Below are 25,295 nucleotides of genomic sequence, written 5' to 3' on the forward strand. Positions count from 1 at the left end.
CTGGATCAGCTTTTTGGTCCTCCTTTTCTTCTAATTTCTCTCCTCATTGCTTGTTTTAGTATTCCTCTCCCCTCTCCTTGCAAGTTCCCGGTCTTTACCTCCCCCCCTCCCCCAGCATCCTCCTTTACCAGCAGCCTTATCTCCCTCCTGATTGCTTGCTGATCAGCGGCTTTGTTTCAACACCCACTTTCCTCTTTCAAAAAAGAGAAAAAAAGCATGATCTGCTTTTTGCCCCTGGGCAATTCGGCTCCAGGGACCACGCACTTGCTCCATAAGATGCACAGACATTTCCCCTTACTTTTTAGGAAGAAAAAAGTGTGTCTTGTGGAACGAAAAATACGGTATATTCCCCCCCGCCAATACTAAAGCATCTGTTTTCTTTTGCTAGGATGATAGAATCACAGAGTTGGGAAGGGACACCCCACCCCCAAGGGTCATCAAGCCCAACCCCTTGCAATGCAGGAATCTTATTTCAAGCATTAATGACAGATGTCCATCCAATCTCTGCTTTAAAACCTCAAAGGAAGGAGAGTCCACAACCTCCCGAGGGAGACTGTTCCACTGTAAAACAGCTCATACTGTCAGGAAGTTCTTTCTGATGTTTGTCAGGATCTCCTTTCTTGTAACTTGGAAAATGTGGGCACACATGTTTGCACATTTGAGATGATGTTAGTGATGGTGTGGGAGCCAGCACTGTGAGTGTCATGTGCAGCAAACTCCGCACTGCCAGTTGCATAGTGCTCCTGATTTCACTCTGATGGTACTTCCCCACCCAGACTCAGTACTTGGGACGGCAGTGTTAACCGGGACTGTAAAGTTTGTATAAAATGATTTTTGGATGGTGTTTAACACGAAGTCGTCTCAACCGTATATATAAAAAGGCGAGCAGTCTGTGTTAGAGATGCAAGATGTTGAATGCTGGCATTCCACATATTGTTATGAGTTTGGGTGAGGGGGTCGGCTGCATGCCTGAGCCCCTTCTAGTTCCTAGATCCAGCATGGATTCAATTCCTGGAATAGCTAGACTAGTTTCCTGGTGAGCTAACAGCCCTCTAAATAGTAGTAGTGGTGGTGGTGGTGATGACGATGATAATGATAATGATGATGATGATAATAATAATAATAATAATAATAATTTATTTATATACCCCACCCATCCTCCTGGGTGAAATATACTTGGAGTCGAGTGTGGATTTCATTCTCTTTATTCAGCTCTTGGTAGTGAGGAATGCAAGTTTCCCCAAATTATCTGCTTTATATACATTATTTACACAATGGGCGCCACGGGATTGGCTAATTCCAGGATTCTCCTGTAGGCCAATCAGGTTGCGGCTTCACTTCCACCTAGAGTTGGATTGGGTGGCTCCTGTGGACCAATCAGACTTCTGCATTCTGGATCCTATTGTTCTAGGACCAATCAGACTGTTGATTTCTGAATCCTATTGTTCTAGGACCAATCAGACTGCTGCAATTTGGATCCTATTCAACTCAGTACATAACACTGGGTTTCCCCAGCCACTCTGGGCAGCTTTCAACAAAATATTAAAAATACAATAAAACATCTGACATTAAAAACTTCCCAATACAGGGGCCATTGAGTGATAATAGGCTGCCCAAATACATCACAGGGGGAAACAGCTTGCAAAAATGCATATATTAGTCAAAACCATATTTTAAAATATGTATATTCCAGGAGAACTTTCCATTAAAATGCTGATGAAATATCATGAGGATTAAAAAAAAAAAATCCTGCAAAAATGTGGAGAACTGGATTTTGAGATTTAAAAACCGAGAGACGGAGAGAACAAAAATGGACAGATTTGCCCACCCCTGGCTACTACAGATCTATGCATTGTCATTTTCCTAAACGGGGCTGACTGAGAAGGAAATTTCTCTTGGCTCCTTCAGTATTGGTTTCATCCCTACATCCACACTCACGATCCAGGGCGCATGCTCATTGCTGTCCAAGAATGTGCAAAGAGGACAGCCTGTATGAAGGAGGGGTTTCAGGGCTTATCTACAGCCCAGCTGCAGTTTATTAGCTTTCCTGGGGTAATCTAGCAAGTGCCCATTCAAATGCACTAGCGCATCAGTTCTATATGTGACGTGTGTGGCGCTGTTTTCCATTTTTAAAGGAGTAAGACACTAAGCATCTCTCCCACTCCTCCTCAAATTGAAAAGTAAATCTGTTTATGTAATTCTGACAACAGTAACTAGCATAGCATTTATGTAATCCTGACTACAGTAAGTAGCGTAGCAGCCAAGACTACAATCCTGTTCCTACTTACCTGGAAGCACATTCCATTACACTTGCCTTGTTTATTAACAGATGCGTATGGAATTGCACTATATGTTAGGATGGGGAGAAATTTGATTATGTTCACATTTTAAGGAGAAACTGCCCGATTTACACTTTGGAGGCAGTATCCTTCTGAATGCCAGTTGCTGGAAACTGCAGAATGATAGAATCATAAAATTGCAGAGTTGGAAGGGATCCAGTCCAACCCCCTGCAATGCAGGAATCTCGGCTAAAGCATCCATGACAGGTGGCCATCCAACCTCTGCTTAAAAACCTCCAAGGTGTCCAAAGTGTCCACCACCTTCCAAGGAAGTCCATTCCTCTGCCAAACAGTTCTTACCGTCAGCAATGTCTAGGCAACACGATGACCATGTACATACGCAATAGACAATCTTTTATAGAATTCCTTCAAACCATAACAAGTCCAAAATGAAATCTTTAGTTTCAAAGTCCCTGAAAATCTATAAATGAAGGGAGGTACCAGACTTGGTCCGATGAAAGACAAGCTGTGAAGCTTTGTGTATTCAGCAAATATGATGTCCAACACTGAACAGTGATTCCGGATATTGACTACTGTTTCGTATTAGTACATGAGCACTGTTCCACAGCATTTCATGTTTTCATTCACATACATTCATTCGAAATAAGATGGGTTTATTAAGCAATTCTATATCCTCCCACCACGCTGACAAAGAATTCTACAAAACGGTAGTCAATATCCGGAATCACGTGACAAGCCCTTGAGATATTTGAAGGAGCAAATGCTATTGTGCTTGAGTCCTGGACTAGATGAACACCCCAAACCCTTCTTCTGCCGGCTTTTCTTATGTTCTTATGAAACCTTATGGGAACCAAAATGCGGCTACCCTGAAAATTTGCAGTTCCTTGAATTTTGTGGGGAAAGTGTGCATAGAACATGCATTAATTTCATTATATTTGGGGGAATTGCTAGCAACATGTGTTTTTTTAGTCAAAAGTAAAAACAAAAATGCATTCATAGGGGGAGAATTAGCACAGAAATGTCAACAAATGATCATGAGCATTGTTTGAAAATATTAATTCACAGCTGTGGAGAACTGAATTTAAGACTGGGAAAAGGAGAAACGTTTTCCTCTGTCTGCAGTTTGCAGGGAGGAAATAATATTGGCTTACCTTACTGAGTACTTGTTTTTTGTTTATTTAACAAAGTAATAAGAATAAATAAATAAGAATAAAAATGTTCACCCCACCCCCAAGACCATTCCATTGTAACTATCCGACAGCCCAAAATTTCAACACCTCTTGCGATGGTTTGACCCCTCTCCGTTTTAACAATACATACTCTGCAAACACCTTCCATATCTCCTCAAAATCATTTCTCTTACATATTCCCCGTCTTACCTTAATAGCACACGTTATTTTATCATTTTTAGCTATATGCCACACCTCTGTATACCATTCTTCCATTTGATATTCACCTTGCCCTTTCCTATATATAATAACTCGTGCAGCTGTCAATAAATCTGTGAGCAAGTCCTCCATAGCCTGCGAACCTTCGACCCCGTCGTGAATTTATAACAATGCTACCTCTGGACTTTTGGTCAGCTTTAACCCAGTGATTTCTGTTATCTCCTGGCATCCCCTCCAACATAACACCAAATAGACCTTGTTTATTTGATTTAATCTGACTGGTGTTAAATACCATCTCCAAACTAATAATAATTTTCTTTTATCCTTAGACAACATTTTCAACGTGTTTCTCCCATATTCACCCCCAGCTTTGACTATTTATCTGACCTGTTGTCTCCTTTTCCCGCACCTCTTTTAATTGATCTTCTTGGTCCTCCATTTCTGCTAATAACTGGGTACTTGTGAGGATTAGAGCTAGGGAAGGCATGTGAAGCAATTTGAACCCTTGGTAGTACTGCGTGAATGCTAAGTATTAGCATATTGATATTGCACTTAGGTGCGACGACAGATGTCCCTGTGTTCTGAAGTTCTGTGCACACTTCTCCAGTAAGTCACACTGAACTCCGTGGGACTTCTGAGTAAACATGTGCAGGACTGTGCTGTGTATTACGGATTTTGATATGTCTCTTGGCTTCTTGGAATGAAGCTACAGAAGGAGCACAATCGTAGCCATGTGTCCTCAGAAGTAAGTCCCACAGAGTTCCTAGTGGCTTCCTACTGTTGCCACACAAATACTGCTTCACTGAGACCCCTCTTCTGTCTGTAGATTGGCAATGGGTGTGTTTGGGGGGGCCAGGGCTGGATCTAGCTCAAGGCTCCCCAGTTTCCGAACCTTAGCCTACACCAGACTTGGGGAACCTGTGGCCCTCCAGATATTGCTGGACTCCAACTCCCATCAGCCCCAACCAGCGTGGCCCATGAGCGTTGGTAGTTGTAGTCCAACAACATTTGCGGGTCCACAGGCTTCCCATGCCTGGTACAAAGGAAGGGATATTAGTATTATCGGTGCTTTTTTGTGACAGTACTCATTAGTACAGAATACCGACACACTCAGTGCCAGATTTACGTATAAACAAACTATAGCTCAATTTAAAGGGGGGGGAAACTGGATTTCCAAAATACAAGATAAAAAACGAATAAAATAAAACCTACATAGAGCAACAGTGTTTTGTGTTGTGCAGGCTCCTATGATGTAAGTCATGCCCCCCCCCCGCTAGCCTGCTCCCTAAAATATCACTACCACTATTAATATACTTCTTCTTAATTGTATTTCAGTTCAACAATTACTTTGATAAAATACATATTTTGTTATGTGCAAATGGCTTTAGATACTTATTAGGTCCATAAATTACCATACAGCATATATTCAACACAAAAAACAGTGACAATTTGTTGTTGACAAAGGACAGCTGGACATATAAAGGGCCCCATTACCTTCAGTAGCTTAGGGCCTCATCAAACCTAAATCCGGCCCTGGACACACTCCTCTTTTTGTTGCCCGTGGTGCCTTTTCAAGATATGAGTGCTGATACCTCTTTCTTTACTAAAAAAGTAGTGAGTATTATTATTAGCAACTATGGTCAAAATTCTATAATTTGGGCATCCCCACATTTTGCCAAGAGACTAGTTCCTTTCAGTTCCCATATAGACAATCTTTTTCTAAACTGGGCACATCACTTTCCCCGCATCTGGCGATGATGTGAATGGCTTTTTAAACCCAAATTGGGGTTACAGCTGGGTGGTATTAAAGTGATCTTACTGCCATGGTCCCATGCCCCCTGCTCACTTCTGCGAGGGCTCCTCCAGACTTCCCCACTGCTTCGCCCTTGGAAAACCTGATCTTTACTGCTGAATTGGAGCAAACAGCAACTGGGTTTTCTCCAGATGGACATCTGCTCCGATTTAACATGGAAGAGCGGGTTTTCCAGGGGAAAGCAGTGGGGCCAAAGCAAAACCACTCAGACATGTGCCTGGAAAGCATGGAACAAGGAGGAAAACACACAGACCTGTGTGGATGAGCTCAGATGCTATGGACACAATTGTCAATTATGTTAATGCCATAATGACTAGTTTGGCTTTAAGAAATGGTGTACAGGGTAGATTTCCACAGTTTTTCATGTGAACACACAGAAAGGAGGGCCTCAGGATGATCTCAGGGTCTAGGTAGGTTAATATGGAAAGAGGCAGTCTGTGAGGTGCTGCGGTTTTGAGCCATTTAAGGCTTTATAGGCCAAAACCAGCACTTTGAATTGGGCCCGGAAACTAAATACAGTTCCCATGCTTATTTGGGGTGTGTGTGTGTGTGTGCTTCAAATGTATGGCATTTGAAGACCAGGGAGAAGAGACGGTGGAAGAAGATTGGAAAAAAATTTAAAAATCTATTTAGAGAAATATTGTAAAATTAATGAATGTTAGGAAATGTTGGAATGAAATCACATGACTTTAGTAGAAATATTATAAGGAGTTAAGTATAAATAAAGTTTAAGGTTTTGATGATAAGATAAGGTAAAAATAAATTAAGATAACTAAAAGATAGAAAGCAGTGAAAGACGGAAAGGATTTGCTGATATAATTAATAACTGGAATACAAAAATGGGAGGTGTGAGGAGGTCGAGGAAATAAGTTAATGAAAGATAAGGATAAATATTGGATGGGTTTTTAATTGTTTTTGCCTTTTTTGTGTTTTGATGTATTGTGTGTTGTGGTTTTTTTTGCTTTTTTTCTATGTAACTTTTTATTCTTTTTCCCCCCTCTTCTCTTTTCTCTTCTTTTTTCTATTTTGTGTAACTTCTAAACTTCTAATAAATATTATTTTTTTAAAAAAATCAAATGTATGGCATGTACACAGTCTTAAACTTTGCACCTGTGTGCACTAATGCTCAGAACAATGTGCTCCCTGAATCGTGTGGTTTTTTTCTCATGGCGCTGTTTCTCTTTGCCGCCAGGTGCAGAGAGGAAGATGCAGCCATTTACCAGGCCTCGGCCAGAAACAACAAGGGCATTGTCTCCTGCTCGGGTGTCTTGGAGGTGGGAACCATGACAGAGTACAAAATCCACCAGCGATGGTTTGCCAAGCTCAAGCGGAACGCCGAGGCCAAGCTTCGCGAGATCGAGCAGAGCAGGAAGCGAGGGAAGGAGAACGTGGAGCTGGAGCAGCTGAGGAGGGTGAGCCCGGACAGGTTCCAGCGGAAGCGCCGCTTGACCGGCGAAGTGGGCATGCGATCGGGCACCTCCCTCTGGGACAAGGAGGAGGTGGCCAAGGTGCGCATCCCAGATGGGAAGCCACGATTTGGAGAGGACGAGAAGAGCAAAGAGACTTCCGTGAACACCAAGACCCTGTTCCCAAACAACTTCATAACAGGGCGTCTGGAAGCAGAGGTGACCACCAATGGGGACTCTTCTCTGGAGAGCGGGGAGGAAAACGGAGACGAAAACGCCAACGGCTTTCTTACCTATATCTATGAGACGGTGGAGATCATCAAAGCGAAGCCCACGGCGGCCAAAGAGTTTTCCGCAAAGAAGAAGAAGAAAGAGGAGGTCACCACCGCCCTGCCCAATGCAAGCCAGGATGTTTCCCGGGAAGAAGACGGGACACAACAGAGGAGTATTAGCTCGGCGCATGAAGATGCCACACCTAACACCTTGGCCTACAGCACGTCCCCTTTTGCAGCAAATGGGCTGGTGGGCACGGAGCCCAGAGTACCTCCAAGGCAGGTGGGGGAGAAGCCCATTGCCCGACCCTATTCAATGCCCCCTAAAGCAGACGTGTACTTTTCTCTGAAGGATATGTATTTTGACATGGGGGTGAAAGCTGAGGCTGAGCAGAAGGCGCCAGAAGCCAAGGAAGGCGAGGCTGATCGGAACCAGCCAGGTGAGGATGCTTCTGTTCTGGGAGAGATGCTCCCAGCAGCCCCTACGGCTTTGAAAAGGGCAAAACCAGAGGAAGGGCAAAAAGAGCCACGCAAAGAGCAGAAAACAGAGGAAAAGGAGGCTGTGGAAACAAAGGAAGTCCAAACGATGGCAGCCACGGATGCTGGCGGGGATGTCAATGCAAACTTGTCCCAGTATCCCAATTGGACCGCAGAGCCCGTGCAAGAGGCGCATGGTTCCCTTCGGATGGGAAATGTGACAGACATTCCTGAAACAGATTTTCAGCATCCTAGCCAGGCTTCAGAGACTGGCCTTGGGGTGTGGGCTCCCCTTTCGAAGGATATGGTTGCTGACCTCCGCGAAACGGACTTGCTGGACTCTTTCTGCCCTGAAGCAGAGCCATCCCAACAGCCCCAGAAGACCATGGGGCTGGATTCGTCTGTGCACTTTCAGGAAGCGGCGAGAGACTTGAAGGAGGCCTCCTTGGGAGAGCAGCTGCCCGGCCAAGGGCCTTGTGAGGTACTGTAAGTTCTTCTCTTTTTTTTATGCTATGACTGACCTCATGCAAAATGTTTCCCAAATCTGTTAAGCAGCAACTGCCAGAGCCCTGCCTGCTATTTATAGCTGAGAATGCAGGGATGTACATGACTAGCAATAAGCAGGGTGGTCTCTCTCTCCAGTCTAGCTCTGACTGTAAAATGTTGCATTGGCCAGTTTTTAATATTATTATTTCTGCAGCTGGTCAGAAATGAGCCAGATGCATTGGGTGATCTGTGGCCAGCAAGCACTTGGGTTTATTTACGGGCTGGTGTTGAGTTGGGACCCAGCCTCATGTGCTGGCCCTCCCGACAGGCGTCACTGCTTTGCCGGCCTGCGGTCTTGGCTGCAGCTGTCCCTGACACTCAACATCCTGGTTTGGCCGGGGTCTATTTTTTGCTGCTTATTCTGAAGCATTTTCCATGTAATTCTTCATTAGGAAAGAACAAGTGTGTGCCTTGTTAACAGGGGGTTTCCTAATTCAGTGCGTGGGGGATTTCGTGCTGCTCCTCATGGGATTGGCATTTGAAGGATCCCTGCTGAGGAGTGGGCTGCGTGGGTGCGCAGAGAGGCGCTGGGTCTCCAGGTACAGGACTTCAGTGTGGTCCAACGAGCTGCAAGGCCCCAGCAACTGCAAACAGACTCTGGCTCATGTTTCCAGAGGATGTCAGCCTGCCCTGCCTGGGAACTCCAGAGCTCGGTGGGCAGCCAAATCTAAGCGTGTAAAAAAAGGCTGTTGAATCAGGCCAGTGGCCCATCTAGTTGAGCATCCTGTCCTTGCACTGGATACCCAGGTGCCCATTATGGGAAGCCTGCAAGCAGGACTCAACAGCACTCTGTTGACTTTGTGGTTCCCAACAGTTGGCATTCAGAGGCATAATACCTCTGACGGTGGAGGCAGAGGGAACGTAGTCAATCCCTTGGGAATGTGGAAAAGTGGAGCTGCCGAGTCAGACCCTTCCAGGCCAGTATCATCTACCGTATTTTTCGCTCTATAAGACACACTTTTTCCCTCCTAAAAAGTAAGGGGAAATGTGTGCGCGTCTTATGGAGCGAATGCAGGCTGCGCAGCTATCCCAGCAGCCAGAACAGCAAGAGGGATCGCGAAAGCAGTGATCCCTCTTGCTGTTCTGACTTCTGGGTTGGCCGCGCGAAGCCTCTTCAGGGCAACGGGAGGAACGTTCCCCCTGCCCTGAAGAGGCTTGCCACAGCTATCCCAGAAGCCAGAACAGCAAGAGGGATTGTTGTGCAGCGAAAGCAGCGATCCTTCTTACTGTTCTGACTTCGCTTCACTGGAGAGGTGCTGCGCAGGGAGGAAGAGAATATATATTTTTTTGTTCTCCTCCTCTAAAACTAGGTGTGTCTTATGGTCCGGTGCGTCTTATAGAGCGAAAAATACGGCACTTCATGTTTTTTGGATCTAGTGTGTGGGGTGGTTTGTTTGTTATTTAAGCACCTAGAAACCTGCCCTCCACCAGATCCAGGTACAAAATAGGGGTTCTGGAGGATAGACCTTGGAATTAAGGAGCCGGGTGCCAAGAAGCACACGCTTAATCCAGGTTTTTGTTTAGTACCAAAACTGACTGCGCAGTCCTTTCACACACAAATCCACTCCTGGTTTTCCTTCCGAGCTTCCTTCATTTCTCAACTGCCTAATTCAGAGCGGGGTGGGGGTGGTGGAATGGGGAATGGTTTTGTTGTTGCTCTCCTTAAAGCGTTGAGAGTCAGAGACTCAAGCTAGCTCAGCTGCAAAGCACCTGGGGTTCCCAATGGACTTTCTGGCCACTCTTGGTCCAGGAGTGAGTGGGAACTGTTTGGCTCAACATCTTAGGGGAGGCTTTCTAACCATCGAACTGCTTTGACAGTCAAACAGGCCACCTTGGGAGGTGGTGTGCTCTTCTTTGCTGAGGCCAGAGGCCGTCTTGTTAGCAGTGCTGTAATTGCGCCTTGCCTTACAAGCCCAGATGGTCTCTAGGGTCCTGTTCATTTCTATAAATCTGTGCATAACCTTTCGGTGTTATCCTCCCATTCCCCCCAGCTCTGATTTGTGGCATTCCTCTCCACTCTAAAGCATAATTTCAGTATGTGCAGGCAAAGCACTATCAAAGCATTTCGGGGCAAGTGTGTCTTTAATTAGAAACTTCCTCTTTATTGATTCTGCTCTTGTCATTGCTTCTTTCAAAGGTGTTCCAAAGGTTAATTGAACCACAGATTTGCATCAAAGCATTACCATATCAGCAGTTTTATTTTCAGCCCCTTTTGTAATTATTCCTGATGAGCTTTCCAATTTCCAGAGGTGCGGAGTGGACATTACAGTGGTATCTCAGGTTACATACGCTTCAGTTTACAGACTCCGCTAACCCAGAAATAGTGCTTCAGGTTAAGAACTTTGCTTCAGGATGAGAACAGAAATTGTGCTCCAGCGGCGTGGCGGCAACAGGAGGCCCCATTAGCTAAAGTGGTGCTTCAGGTTAAGAACAGTTTCAGGTTAAAAACGGAGCCCTGGAACGAATTAAGTACTTAACCTGAGGTACCACTGTACTGAATTGCCCCAGAATTCTTCCGTGTCTTTTACTTGCAAAAAAAGGGGGAGGTTATGTTACTGGTTTGCTTCCATTAACTTTTTTAAATTGTGAAAAAGTGCTGTTTTGCAACAAAAAATAATTCTATGGAAACCCGTAACTGAAGCGCCTTCCCACAGAAAAACTAATGCTTTAAGAGCCGTTTAGAGGCAACTGACTCATGCCACATTTCCCTTGAACAAGAAGCAATAAAAGGGGCAGAAGCAACAAGGAGGAAGTTTTCAACTAAAGTTGCAGGAGACCTCAGTTCTGAATAAATGTCGTAGAAGGGTCTTGGTCACGGATAATAAAGGACCGCAGAAAAGTGATGCTTCCACAGCACTGAAGGGTCATCATATAGAAGCAACTTTTTTAAAAAATGCATTGTTAGGCCTGCGTTGAAAAGAGAGCAAAACTCTAATGCATGCCTCTTTCTTCCATAGCAGAAAGGCCAAATGTATCTGTTCTGCTCTGCAATGTAGCTGCTCTAACTCTCAGCTTCCTGCAATATCCTTAATTTCATTTATGAATCACTTCCTGTGTATTATCTCTGATTTCGCAGTGCCATAAAGACATAGTGAAAATATTTGCATATGTAGAAAACAATTGCGTGTAATTTCTGCTGTCCCTTTTATGACAACTGTCCACCTTGGTGTATTTGCTGTGCACACACTTTTGCTGCGTGCCCATGTTGCAGAGAGCAGACGGAGGCAAGGAAGGAAGGAAGCCTTTGTCTCAGAATATTTCAGGACTTGCCGCTTGACTTCCCCCTCTCTTATCAGCCTCTTGGAGTTGCTTTCAGCACTTGGGCGGGTGCTAGCCGTGGCAGCACAGTCCTGTTGGAATTTGCTTGGTGTGTTTCCATTTTAGGAGATGCAAAATAATCTCTGCCTTTGACAAAGAAGAGACCCTCTCAGCTAATAATGGGAACATAGCCTGGCATGCCTGTTGAAGCCCTGGTGTGGGAGCCGATTCCACATTCTGGGGGTTTTTTAATTAAAAAAAAACAACGGCCATGGGTCAAATTACAGGCATAAGCAAACTCGGCCCTCCAGATGTTTTGGAACTACAACTGCCATCATCCCTAACTAATAGGACCAGTGGATTATGGGAATTGTAGTCCCAAAACATCTGGAGGGCCGAGTGTGCCTATGCCTGGGTCAAAACATACATGATGTGGGGAACTCTTGCTCCTTGTGCATTTATTTAAATATATGAAGCAACTTTGACCCTGCACTTCAGACCAAAAGGCTCCCAGAGTGGCTTGCATACATGACACAAAAGGAAAAACGGAAGGGCAGGGAAAAGGAAAGATAAAATGTATCACCTCTGTACAATCCCGACTTTTCAGACGGTGTAGTAGACCTTTCTTTCCATGCATCCTTCTCTCAGCCCCTCAGGACTCTTTAGTCTTTAGTCATCTATTCAACCCTCATGAATTTCCCCTCCTGTGCTAGATGTTTAGATGGAAACTTCATTATCCTTTGGATTTCACACTGCTCTGAATTTTGTGAAACGGACCTTAGCTCGAAACATTTTTAAAAGTATCTGGGTGGCAGTGGAAGACAGAAGTGCCTGGCGTGCTCTGGTCCATGGGGTCACGAAGAGTCGGACACGACTGAACGACTAAACAACAACAAATGCGTTAAAAAACTATATTTTATAATAAATGTAAGTTTTTAAAAAAGGCATTGATATAAAATACCTTTATAAATGTGCATTTTGTGATAAAATACATATTCAGCCACAAATTTTCCTATGAATGAAATTGTCCAAGGAGCAGAAACTGACTGCTCTGCCAGCACCTATTTTGGATACAGTGGCTGTGCTTGTTTATTGAAGACACATCTACTCCACTTTTCAGGACAAGACTACACCAAGCAGTGCTAAATACATCACGGCATCATAACACAGAGCTCATTTTATAGCTTCCTTTGCCCCATCCCTCCCCACTGAAGAGCAGCGCCAGAATGGAGAGGCTCACAAGTGTGCGCAACATCATTTCTGCCCCACAGATCCCCTGAGGCTCATCTTCCAGCCTCTTGTCTTGAGATTTAGCATCGCTCCCCCTGCCAAGCAATGTAAGCTGGTCCTATTGACCAGCAAGTAGGGTTTGTGTGTGGGGGGGGTCTGTTTGCAAGTGAAGCTGCCTGGGTTTGCAGAGCAGTGTTGCCAAGTGGTGTCTCTCCTCCCTCCCTAACACACACACACACACAAACACAATTGTCGTTTTGTGGTGGGGAAGATCCATAGGATCTAAGGCCATCTTAAGCATATCCTGCGCCGTGGTGCAAATATCCCTCTAGTGCACCGCCCCCCCCCCCATTTCCCAGAGATGTTGACCTTTTTTAGGGAGCTGACACAGCACACTTACACATTATCTCTGCTTGAGAAAAGAAACAGGAAACATAAACAAACTTTTTTTAGTTGCTCATTTATTAACAACGCACCTGTGTACACACTTATATAGTCTCAGATGCAGGTGGGCCAGCCAAAATCTGACAAGTCACTCCTGGTCTTAAATTGTCCAAGCAAAATGGCATCGCTTAACCTGGCACCAAAATGAGAGAAAAAAATGCTGAACTTAGATATACCTCAGTCAGTAAAGCACAAGACTCTTAATCTCAGGGTTGTGGTTTCAAGCCCCATGTTGGGCAAAAGATTCCTGCATTGCAGGGGGTTGGACTAGATGACCCTGGTGGTTCCCTTCCAACTCTGTGAATGGTTCTGTTATTCTGTTGCATCTGAAGGGCTGCTCACAGGGAAGATGGAGCAAGTTTGTTTTGTGAGAGATGCTTGTGCTGTGATTCCTGCCCTGGAGGGGGTTGGTCTAAAGGATACTTTCAACAGTCCAGTTCTGTGATACTATGATTAAAGTACAGTGGTGCCCCGCAAGACGAATGCCTTGCAAGACGGAAAACCCGCTAGACGAAAGGGTTTTCCGTTTTGGAGGTGCTTCGCAAAACGAATTTCCTATGGGCTTGCTTCGCAAGACGAAAATTTCTTGCGATTCCTGGGTTTTTTCCCCCGCTCCTCACCCCCTTTTTCTAAGGCACTAAGCTGCTAATAGCCTTTTAGCAGCTAATCCGCTAATCCCTTAAGCCTTTAATAGCCGCTAATAGCCGCTAAACCGCTAATACCGCTAATCCGCTAATGGGCTTGCTTCGCAAGACGAAAAAACCGCTAGACGAAGAGACTCACGGAACGGATTATTTTCGTCTTGCGAGGCACCACTGTATATGAATTTCCAAAGTTTTGAGGCTTTTCCCTAAAGTCGACAGGTTTCAGAAATACTGTACTCTGACATTTACTTGTTACATTTCATCTGGGTTATGATAGAGTTCTCCTGCCAACCTAGCAGCTCGAAAGCACATCAAAGTGCAAGTAGATAAATAGGTACCACTCTGGCGGGAAGGTAAACGGCATTTCTGCGCTCCTCTGGTTTGCCAGAAGTGGATGAACGCCGCAACCCCAGAGTCGGCCAGGACTGGACCTAACGGTCAGGGGTCCCTTTACCTTTACCTTTATGATAGAGTTAACAAGATAACGAGGTTTTGGTAGATTCAGTCCATTGTTCTCACAGCGGGAGATCAATCAGGTGCTAAACGAGGAAACACAGCACCAAATGAGGAAACGCAGCACGGGATGGGGGATGACCCTGGCGCTACAGAGCGGAACAGGATCGTAGTGCCTCCGAAGGGCGCTGGAGACGTGCAGGCACCAAGCCCCTGCCCCGCCTTGCTTACCTCCCTGCTCTCCCCTCCCCGGACTCTCCGCCTGGCGCCCTCCACTGCTTGGTGCTCTGGCTCACTGCGCCACTACTCCCAATGGTTAAAGTGTCCCTGATAGTATCCTCTGGGAACCCCAAGCTGGACATTAGCGCATTTGCAAAGCTAATCAGCGTCTGGAGAGGTTTCAGATTGGAGGCGGGGACCACGTGTTGAGATTCCTGCATTGCAGAAGGTTGGGCTAGATGAACCTTGGGTTCCCTTCCAACTCTGCAATTCTATGATTCTAGGAAGGCCAAAGTTCTCCAGCAACTAGTATTCAGTGCATCTGGACATGGAGGGAGCATACAGCTATCATGTTTCAATAGCCATTGATGGGAAATCTGCTGAGTCCTTCCTTCCTTCCTTCCTTCCTTCCTTCCTTCCTTCCTTCCTTCTGTCTGTCTTTTTAAACCCCCTTTCTGTTTTTATTCCCCCCCCCCCCCGCCAGCCTCACAGATTACTTGGCTCTGCTTTGATGACTGTATTTTTGACACACATCCATAAGTCTGCACCCCCACCCCAATTCCTTTCTGCCCTTGCTCAGCCAGGCTGGACAGATATAGCTCTTTTAATCTCTTCCAGACGTCAGTCCTTCCAGCCACCTGATCTCAGCGCTCCTGTTCAGTCGGTCGGTGTGGCTTGGATGTTGCCCATCCTCTGGGCAGCTATTCCTGGTGCCGTTGCACCAGCCTTCAAAGTTGACAGATGGACCGTCGCAGGTCATTTCACTAACCGAATGGCAGCCTTGGATTTCCTATGGAGATTTGGCAATACTCTGGCTCCAGGTTTTTTGTTTATTTGTTTAAATGAAAAAAGGTCTTGATTCGACAACCAGGACTTAATCCTGAGTCAGAGTTAGATAATTTATTCCCAGTGCAATTGGAGGCTTTGGGGATATTCAAAGGAAGTGAGGTTTCAGGATCACATTAAAATGATTTTTATTAAATTTTCTGTTTTACAATTCCAGATAAACATTTTGCATCCTTAAGATGACTGCCCTTCTCTTTCCATGATTCATTTTACATATCTTATATCCCTGCATATTTTACATAAACTAAACAATTCAGTATTCCATTATTACATCCATCCATCTTTCTGGTAAGCAGCTGTCTGGAAGTCAGGTGAGCTGCCACATCAAACCATCCAAAACTTGTTAGCCACCTGCTCCTTGAACAACAACAAAAAGTTGTTCTTTGTGTTTCTTTTTAAGTCTCTGGGCCTTTGCTTGCAATGGTTCATCTTCAAATTTCACTTTGCAAGCTCCAGGTGTATTGTACGGGAACCCTTTCCAGATTAATGTGTGACTTGGAGCAAGATTTGAACCCTGGAAGCGGCTCTTTCTTTCTCTTCAAATTGACCCCTGAGACGCCCCAGACCTCCACATACACACCTAGAGCACAGCTCCCTTTCCTTCGACCACACAGACAGTTCCTGGTGGAAGGGAAGCTGCTCTGATGGCTTTATGGGTAACAGTGCCATCAATAGACATCGCAGCTCGCAACCGAAGCAAAAAACACAGGTTCAGCGAAGTCCAAGATCTCTGGAGAGTTGAGGTCAATCATAATCACAATCTCAGCTGGGGATTTGTATATTTAGGGCTGTCTACCAGGTGGCTGATTAATCATCGTTTGCCTTTAAGCTTTGTGGTCCAGGGCAAAACACTGATCTGGATTTGATGCCAGTGATGGTTTCTGACACTAAACTCTCACTAGTGGAGTTGATACATGTGTGATTCATTCACATACTGGCCCCGAGACAGCAGTGGAAAACCTGCACCCATTGACCTCACTATTAGCCACATTTATGGGGCTGCTGGGAATTGGAGTCCTAGGATATATGGAGGACCACCGGTTCCTGACTCCTGCCCTAAGAGCTCGTTTCTATTCCAAGCAAGGGTCCTCTGGAGAATGGAGAAGCCCATCTCAGGACCAGCACCAGCTTTGAGCTGGCCCTGGTAGCCCCCAGCCTTTGCCAGTAGCATCCTTTAGGCTCACCTGGCAGCATCGCTACAAGCTGGGTGGGTGTAGCCACCATTTTGATTCCCAACAGTATCTTAGAGTGATGCTACTCCTGCAGCATTGTGGGAAATTTTATATGTGACCCATTCACCCAGTGCTGCTCAGAATGCTGGACCAGATGGGGGGATGGGGTGGACGAGCCCACCTAGGTCCTGGCATCCTGGTACCCTAGCAGCTGCTTGAAGGTGTTAATATGGCCCCTGGACTACAATGATGTTTTCTCTCTAAACCAAGGTAGCCAATGTGGCAGCGTCTCAATGTTGCTGGGCTCCAACTCCCATCAGCGCCAGAAAGCGTGGTCAGTGGTCAAAGATGATGGGAATTGTAGTCCAGCAGCACCCAGGCTGCGCCTGCTTTAAGCTCACACAAGGAGACTAATTTTCAAAGTTCATTTCCTGGTTTGGAAATTTCTTGATAATGTGAGGGTGATTGGGCAGAGGTACAGAGCATAAAATCCCTTCTGCATGGGTTGCTGTGGTGCTGCTTGTTTGTTTTTAAGTGGTTTTAGTAAGGGAACTGGAAATGTGCAGCCAATTGAATTGTTTCTCAACAAAACCAAAACTAGTAGAAAAAGAAACATAGCAAGTTTCATCTTACCCAGCTCATGGTTCTAGTTAGCACTGAATTCTCAAAGAGGCCTAAGCCATCGTGAAATCCTGTCCATCCTCAAAGTGCTCTCTTCTCTGTAGGGAAGAACTCTGTGAAACACTTTGCAAGAAAGAGGAAATCCTTGACCTTTTGCTGTTTTGGGTTTGGAACACAAATTAATGCATCAAGTAATGAGCTTTTTCCCCGAACACAAGCTTTGCCTGAGCTGTGATTAGTGTCAAGAGTTTGGATGGAATTTTGAGTCACAGTTGAAAAACAGAAGTGTTTTTTTTTTTTTTTAATAAAGCAGAACTAAAAAGAGTGCCAACCTTCCAAGCTGTGCAAAAACTCCCAGGGAAAAGATGAGCTTTCCCTTCAAAGTGTTCTCTGAAAATAATCAAATATACCAAGCTAGTATTGAGTTGAGATGAGGAGGGAATGTGCCTATTGCTACTAATAAACTCTGTGCTCTTTCTTCCTAGGCTCCGCAAACCTTAAAGCCAGCCTTGCCCACTGCCCGCAACCTGCAAACTCCAGATGTGGGTCTTGGAGAAGAAACAAGCCAGGATGCCCGCCATTTTGCAATAAGGGAAGGTTCCCCAAGAGAGCCAGAGACCAAACAGCCTGAGGAGCAAGAAGATCCTAGCCGAGAGGCCCAAGGGCCAAGCATGATGGCGCTAAGCCAGGATGGCAGCCAGCACTTCTCAGTGACTTCCCAGAATCCCCCAGTTCTCTCCCTTGGCACCACACAGCCCATTGGGAAGGAACAGCGGGTTTTGAGAGAAGATGTGAAAAGGCGTTCCCCGCGTTTTGGAAGTGACAGAACCCAAGCCAAACCAGCTCCAAGTCATGAGAGTAAGGATCTGGCTGCTCCCGGGTCATTGGTTGAGGAATCTAGTCTTGAGCCTAGACCTACAGTCATCTTGGAGCGATATGCCCCTCAAATTGACACGGCGAGCAAAGAAAAGCAAGAAGAAGCCTTTGAGGTCCAGGGAGACAAGAGGTCTAGGCTAAACAGGGATTTAGGGCTTGAGGGCGAGAGGCCTCCCACAGTGACAGCAAGGCCATTATTGGTCCCAGACGTTACTATAGAAGCCCCGGTTTCCCATCAAAGTATTTCGGAGGAACCTCATCTGGTTCCTACAGTAGCAATGCCTCTGGCATTCCAAGAATCTGCTCCACTTTCTCCGGATGAAGAAGGTTCAACTGAGAAGCAGCAGTCTGTGGCCCATTTGCTGAGGGATGTGAAGAGAGAAATAGAAACCTGGCCGCCATCAAAGGTGGCAGCCTCAGAATCGGAGCAACGGCAGGTGGGCAACACGGAAGTTTGTGCCCAAGAAGAGCCCCCAACTCCACTGAGGAGTGAGGAAAATGAGAAGGAGTCGTTTGGCCTGGGCAGGAAGATGGACATCAGAACTAAGGAAAGGGAGAGAACAGCCTCTGAGGCACCTGCAAGACAGGACTCAGGCCAAACAGAGACCGCGATGGAGGAGGATCAAACCGCAGATAAGGCACAGAACACGAACCTGGTGTCTTCCCTGAAAAATTACTTGCTTCTGCTCTTAAAGATGACCACAGAGGCCGACAAAAGCAAGGGCAGCAAGAAGCAAGATGTCAAGGCTGCGGAGGACAAGACCCCGCCAACTGCCATTCCCAAGCACTTGCCAGATGTGGGCATAGCTGGCTTGACTCCAAGGACATCGCGGAAGATCTTTGAGCGGGTAGAAACCAACCAGCTCTTCCAAAGCGCAGAGAATCTGCAGTTGACTCCCAAGACATCCCGGAGGATCACAGGGATGATCAACCAAGAGCTGCTTGCTTGCAAAGAGAGCTTGGTGGCTGAACCGGAGGCCGCCCCATTGCCCTGCGTGCCCTCGATTGTGGTGGGGAGCGTCTCCAGCGAGCCGGCAGGGCCCCCAGATGCGTCTCCGGAGGTTTCTGGCGAGGCACCGTCGGCACTGCCGAGCGCCACGCCTCAGGAGCTGGCTTCCGGGGCCCGTCGCAAAATATACCTCACCAAAGCCAAACAGGCCGACGAGATGGAAGGGGCGGCCCCAGATGGGCAGCCACGGGCAAAAAGGGGCAGCCCCACTGTGTCCCCACAGCAGGGCCGCAAGAACGCAGCGCTTTTGCAGAGCCCCGCCCCGGCTTCTCCTCCCGTGGAGAAGCGCTCCCCTACCACGGCTAGGAAGATGGCAACCTTGGAAGTGCCCAAGATCTATGAAGAAATAGCAGAAGAAAACAAGAATGTGGAAGGCAGCTCCCCGCGAGCTCCAGAGAAGTTGGAAGAGACCACGGCCGAAGTGCAAGCAGGCGAATCCCGGAAAGCAAACGACCCATTTAAAGGTCAGCAGGGGTGTTGCTTATCAGCCTTCCTGGGAGGGCATCTAGCCCCACCCTGAGAAAAGTTTCTTCTTGCAGGTTGAGAGGGAAAGTCACTTCTAGGGGAAGAAGCTTTCCCAGATGAAATCCCCGCCTCCCAGCTAGTAATTAATTCGTTTTGCGGTTTATTTGCCTCTTTTCCTCCAAGGAGCTCAAGGAGGTGTAAACAAACCCCCCCCCCCATTTTATCCTCACAACAGCCCTGTGAGGTAGTTTATTATTTTTAATAAGTACTTTTATTGAAAGTTTTTGACATAAAATATAAATCAAACTAATCTAAAAAATAAAAATAATATGAAACCAAGAAAGGAGAAGAAAGGGGGGAAAGAAAATGACAGAAATAAACGAAATAGTAGTAGTAGTAGTAAATTTATACCCCACCCATTTGGCTGGGTTTCCCCAGCCACTCTGGGAGACTCCCAACAGAATATTAAAACCATGATAAAACATCAAACATTAAAAACTTCCCTAAACAGGGCTGCTTTCAGATATGTCTTCTAAAAGTCAGATAGTTGTTTATTTCCTTGACATCTGATGGGAGGGCGTTCCACAGGGTGGGCGCCACCACCGAGAAGGCCCTCTGCCTGGTTCCCTGTAACCTCACTTCTCTCAGTGAGGGAACCGCCAGAAGGCGCTCAGCGCTGGGCCTCAGTGTCCGGGCTAAACGATAACTATAGGGGTCCTTTATCACATTCATATAATATATGTCATATTTATCCACACGCAGAAAAGTAGACCCACCTGGGAGTCTACCTCTTCTCCCAGTCTCCCACCCTGAGAGAACCTCCCCCCCCCTTTCCTGCAGCACCACCTTCTTGCCTGAGTCATCGCCTTGTGAGGCACTTTAGACTGATGGCCACTGGTTTAAAGAAACAACAAAATGAACTGATCTCCTTGGCAGGTTTTGAATAAACAAACACAAATTTATTATTGGTAACACATAGATAGATTAATGAAGGATTATTAGAATTGTATAACATGCAGAGAATGACTTGTGCTCAAAAACCAGAGAGAGGAGCTGAGGGACGTCCGGGAGGGGGTGGGGTTTTCTTAGGGAGGGAAATTTATGGGGAAGAGTATGATACGTTTTTGACAAACTATTATGTTGAAATGTTTAATAAAAACTTAATAATAAAAAAGACAGGTGGCCACTGGTCACTTGGTGAGTTTCATGGCTTAGTGGAGAGGTGAACCACCACACCACTGTGGCCGTGCTTCCTCAGGCTCCCAAGGGGCCAAGAGGAAGGGCTGGCACCAAGGATCAACATGGTTGGGCATCCGCTGGAGGCCTGTACCACCCCTCCCCAGCTCTCTCTGGTCCTGCTTCTCTTCTTCGCCACGGCAACCTGCCCAAAACCTTTGCTCTGGCTCACACAAGGGAGTTGGTGGCGAGGAGCACAAAGAGCAGTTGTTGCTGCCGCTGGCTGCTTGTTCCTTGGCTGCCTGGCGAACGATGGAAGCAGAAGGTGGCAAAGATGGCGGACGGCAGCTGCAGCTGGTGAGAATGGCAGGGAGGAGAGAGACTCGCTGAGGGTTGGAAGAGGTCTTGCCCAAGGGCCCCCCAACAATGCTTTCAGTTAGAAGACCAACGCTTTCTTCTCCCCCCCCCCCCCAGGTTTCCGCAGTCGTAGCCAGGAGAGGGTGGGCATTGGAGCCCCCTGAGGTGCAGGAGAAGGTCCCTGGCAGAGGCACTGTTGGTAGAAAGAGTGAGGATGAGGGAAGGAGAAACGTGGCCGTGTGCCATTTGCACTTTCCGAAACAATACAGGCCCTGAAAAGCAGCTACCCTTCCAAATTTATGCTGGTTTTTTGCTGCCTGGTGCAGAACAGCAAGCAACCATCCCTCTCCAAGTTTAGGACTGGTGTTGGAGTCCTTGCAGGGGCAGACTGATCTCCAACCACTGCAGCTGCCAGGATGCACATTTTTTTTCATTCATTCATTCATTCATTCATGATTTTCAGTTTTATGCATTTCAGTAATTTTACAATCATTTTAACATTTCAAAACTCAACTTCCTTCCCCCTCTTTCTGCAATTCCTTAAATTTCTCTTTGGAATTTTCTGCATATCCAAATTAACTTAATTTGCTCATTTATTCGTCTACCAGGACACACATTTTCCAGTCAACTGGAAATGTATTTTTCATCTCCTGTTGGAAGCTGCCCAGAATGGCTGGGGAAACCCAGCCAGCCAGACGGGCGGGGTATAAGTAATAAATTTCTTCTCCTCCTCCTCCTCCTCCTCCTCCTCCTCCTCCTCCTTCTCCTTCTTCTTCTTCTTCCTCTTCCTGATAAATCAGCCACTGTCTCTTTGCAGCTCCCCAGGTGATTCGCAAAATCCGAGCTGAGCAGTTCTCAGATGCCTCTGGAAATCTGAAGCTCTGGTGCCAGTTCTTCAACATTTTGGGTGACTCAAAGCTGACCTGGTACAAAGATGAGGTTCCTGTGACTGATGCCAAAAGGAGGTGAGGGGTGCTGATTCGGGTGGTGGAGAAATTCAATTCAGTTTGCGTTTAAAGGCAGGCCTGCCAAATCCACACTTTTCTGAAGCGCCACACATGCCACAGCACAGCTGTCTTTCAAGATTTGCAGGCCACTGAATTTTGCAATGCAACCCAAACTTAAGCGAAGATATTTGCACCGAAATGCATGTACAAGGGTGAATTCGGCATAAGAACGCATAGATGAATGAAAATAACACACAGAAATGCATTTTATTAGCGAAAACGGCTGTGCACAAATATAGCTGCCAAAATTACATACAAACGTGAATATATATTTTTTCCAGACATTTTTATTGAAATTTCAAAAAGTACATAATTATACATGCACTAAACATGATGAGATGTAAATAAAAGAGAGAGAGAAAGAAAGAAAAAGAGAAACAGCAGCCGTGCAGAAGGGAAAATAAAGGGGGGAGAGGGAAAAACCCAAAACTGTACAGTCGTACCTCAGGAGTCAAACAAAATCCCTTCCAGAAGTCTGTTTGACTTCCAAAATGTTTGGAAACCAAGGTGTGGCTTCCAATTGGCTCCAGGAAGCTCCTCCAGCCAACCGGAAGCCAGGTGGGACATTTGAGTTCCAAAGAACGTTCACAAACCAGAACACTCACATCTGGGTTTGCGGCGTTCAGGAGCCAAAACATTCGACTCCCAAGGCACGACTGTATACTTTACAAAGTTGTTATTGTACTTCACCAGATCTTAACCTATTACAGTATTTGTAAGAATGGATTCCAAATATCACTGGATTTATCCATGGCAAATCTGCGTTTATATGCAAGTTGTTCATATGCTGCGAGTTTGTACAAGTCTTCAAACCAGTCGTAGAAGGGAACTGCATTTTAATTTTTCCAATTCATCAGTATCGGTCTTTTTAAGAAATTCGCAGCACAATGCTGATGTATTCTTGAGGGCTTTTTTAAAAAAATGCAAACTAATGCTGAGAATTATACTTAAAATTTGGGAAAAAATGAGAAGCTGAGAGAAACTGAAATTGACGTGAGTGGTACTGTGGGTTAAACCACAGAGCCTAGGGCTAGCTGATCAGAAGGTCGGCAGTTCGAATCCCCGTGACAGGGTGAGCTCCCATTGCTTGGTCCCTGCTCCTGCCCACCTAGCAGTTCAAAAGCACGTCAAAGTGCAAGTAGATAAATAGGTACCGCTCTGGCGGGAAGGTAAACGGCGTTTCCGTGTGCTGCTGTGGTTCGCCAGAAGCGGCTTAGTCATGCTGGCCACATGATCCGGAAGCTGTCTGCAGACAAACGCCGGCTCCCTCGGCCTGTAAAGCTAGATGAGTGCCACAACCCCAGAGTCGTCCGTGGCTGGACCTAATGGTCAGGGGTCCCTCTACCTTTACCTTTTACTGTTTGTTGAATCTGATGTCCAGACTGATGATGGAGAGCATCTTCCACCTTGCCTCAGGGCAACAGCTCAGTCTTCTCCGGCCCTTGCCCTTTCCCCCACCCCATGCCCACTTACACCTGCTCCCTGAGAATGCTGCCTCATTCCGGCTAATAGGAGGACCTGCCCTGTTGGCTGGGGTCCCTCCTTAATATATATATTGGGGTGTAATCCTTAATTGGGAGCACCAACTTTTCTAGGAGATGTGTTCTTTGTTCTCTCTCTGTGATTATTAAAGTTTCTAACTGGTAAGACATGCCTTTCTTTGATCTTTTTATCTACTGCCACGGGGGCGGGCGCTGAGGAAGCTGACCCCCCAAAGCCTGACAATGATCTTGCCAAGATCTGCACCAGGCCCCTCTCCCCTCTTTCTGCCTCGTGACCACTTGAAGGCCACATGCACCCATTTTCCTTGCAGCGTGCCCTGCTCTCATCTCTCAGTGGTCTCTCTTCCAGCTCTGGAGACGAAGGGCAAGCGGCCCTGGCCATCGTGCAGGTCTCCCTCAAGGACTGCGGGGTCTACCAGTGCACCATCCAGAACGAGTACGGCACCGACTCCACAGACTTCCTCCTGAGCGCTGAAGGTGAGTCTGCCCCTTGCTGCCAGGCCTGGCTGCTCCTCGGAGGTGGTGCTCACCTTACAAGATGTGCGCAGCAGAGGAGAACACCTGGGGCTGTGGACAGGGTGCTTGAGCGCCACAGCTGCTTGGCTTCATCCCATTGCACTTCGCGGCGTTGGTCTGCTGGGCCGTTTTTTGCTGATGCACCTGTTTGGAAGCACAAAGGCTTCTCGTGGGGAGCTTGCTGTGCATGCACACAGTGCAATGCACAGTGGGGGGTGCATGTTAAGTTCATGTGCATGCATGTGCAAAAAGTGCTCGATAGGTCCACGGGTGGCACTGTGGGTTAAACCACAGAGCCTAGGACTTGCCGATCAGAAGGTCAGCACTTTGAATCTCCACGATGGGGTGAGCTCCCGTTGCTCGGTCCCTGCTCCTGCCTACCTAGAAGTTTGAAAGCACGTCAAAGTACAAGTAGATAAATAGGTACCACTCCGGCGGGAAGGTAAACAGCGTTTCTATGCGCTGCTCTGGTTCGCAGGAAGCGGCTTAGTCATGCTGGCCACATGACCCGGAAGCTGTACGCCGGCTCCCTCGGCCAATAAAGCGTGATGAGCGCCGCAACCCCAGAGTCGGCCACGACTGGACCTAATGGTCAGGGGTCCCTTTACCTTAGGACCTATAAAGCCTTAACTGCTTAGGCTATCTGTACAGCCGCATTTTCTCATACGAACCGGCCCAACCTCTGAGATCTTCAGGGGATGCCTTGGTCTTAGTCCATGCCTGGTGGGAACACAGGAGAGGGCCTTCTCGGTGGCTGCCCCCAAACTTTGGAATCCCTTGCTAGGGAGACTAGACAGGCTCCCTCCTTGTTGTCCTTCCACCAAGCAGGTGAAGACTGTTTTGTTCTGGCAGGCTTTTGGGAGCTGGCTGCTTTTAAGGAAAGAGCTTTTAGCATTGCTGAGCTGTTTCTACTAGACTGGTTTGCTACATCTTCTAGATTTGATTTTATATCATTTTAATTATAGGATTCTATAATTAGAATTGTATTGATTCTGTTACATTGTTTTGATTCTATTCCATTCCTGGATAAAACACAGAAAGTTAAAAACATGCAAACCTTAATAGATAAGAAGTAATTAAACCATTACAGTATCTGGGTTTTTTTAGTTTTCTTTTTCTTTTCTTTTCTTTACTATTTATTACAGCTGCCATTTATACTTGTCTCTTTTTTACAATTTTCTTTTTTATTTTGACAAAGTAATAAGAATAAATAGATAAGAATAAAAATGTACACCCCACCCCCAAGACCATTCCATTGTAACTATCCAACTTCCCAAAATTTCAACACCTCTTGTGAT

The 25,295-nt window shown here is 46.4% G+C and overlaps 1 protein-coding gene across 3 annotated transcripts in view; it reads left to right on the plus strand.

Annotated features, from left to right (window-relative positions):
* Positions 1 to 25,295, plus strand: part of ALPK3 (alpha kinase 3) — a 78,836-nt gene that overhangs the window by 32,853 nt on the left and 20,688 nt on the right. For all 3 annotated transcript variants that reach the window (XM_083412937.1, XM_083412938.1, XM_083412939.1), the window contains 4 exons: positions 6,694 to 8,137; positions 17,575 to 19,438; positions 21,790 to 21,937; positions 23,831 to 23,958. In XM_083412937.1, coding sequence (XP_083269063.1) covers positions 6,694 to 8,137; positions 17,575 to 19,438; positions 21,790 to 21,937; positions 23,831 to 23,958 — 3,584 coding nt within the window. The remainder of the gene's footprint in view (positions 1 to 6,693; positions 8,138 to 17,574; positions 19,439 to 21,789; positions 21,938 to 23,830; positions 23,959 to 25,295) is intronic.

The sequence above is a fragment of the Podarcis tiliguerta genome (genome assembly GCF_965153285.1).
Source record: "Podarcis tiliguerta genome assembly, chromosome: 14".
Classification (NCBI taxonomy): Eukaryota; Metazoa; Chordata; class Lepidosauria; order Squamata; family Lacertidae; genus Podarcis; species Podarcis tiliguerta.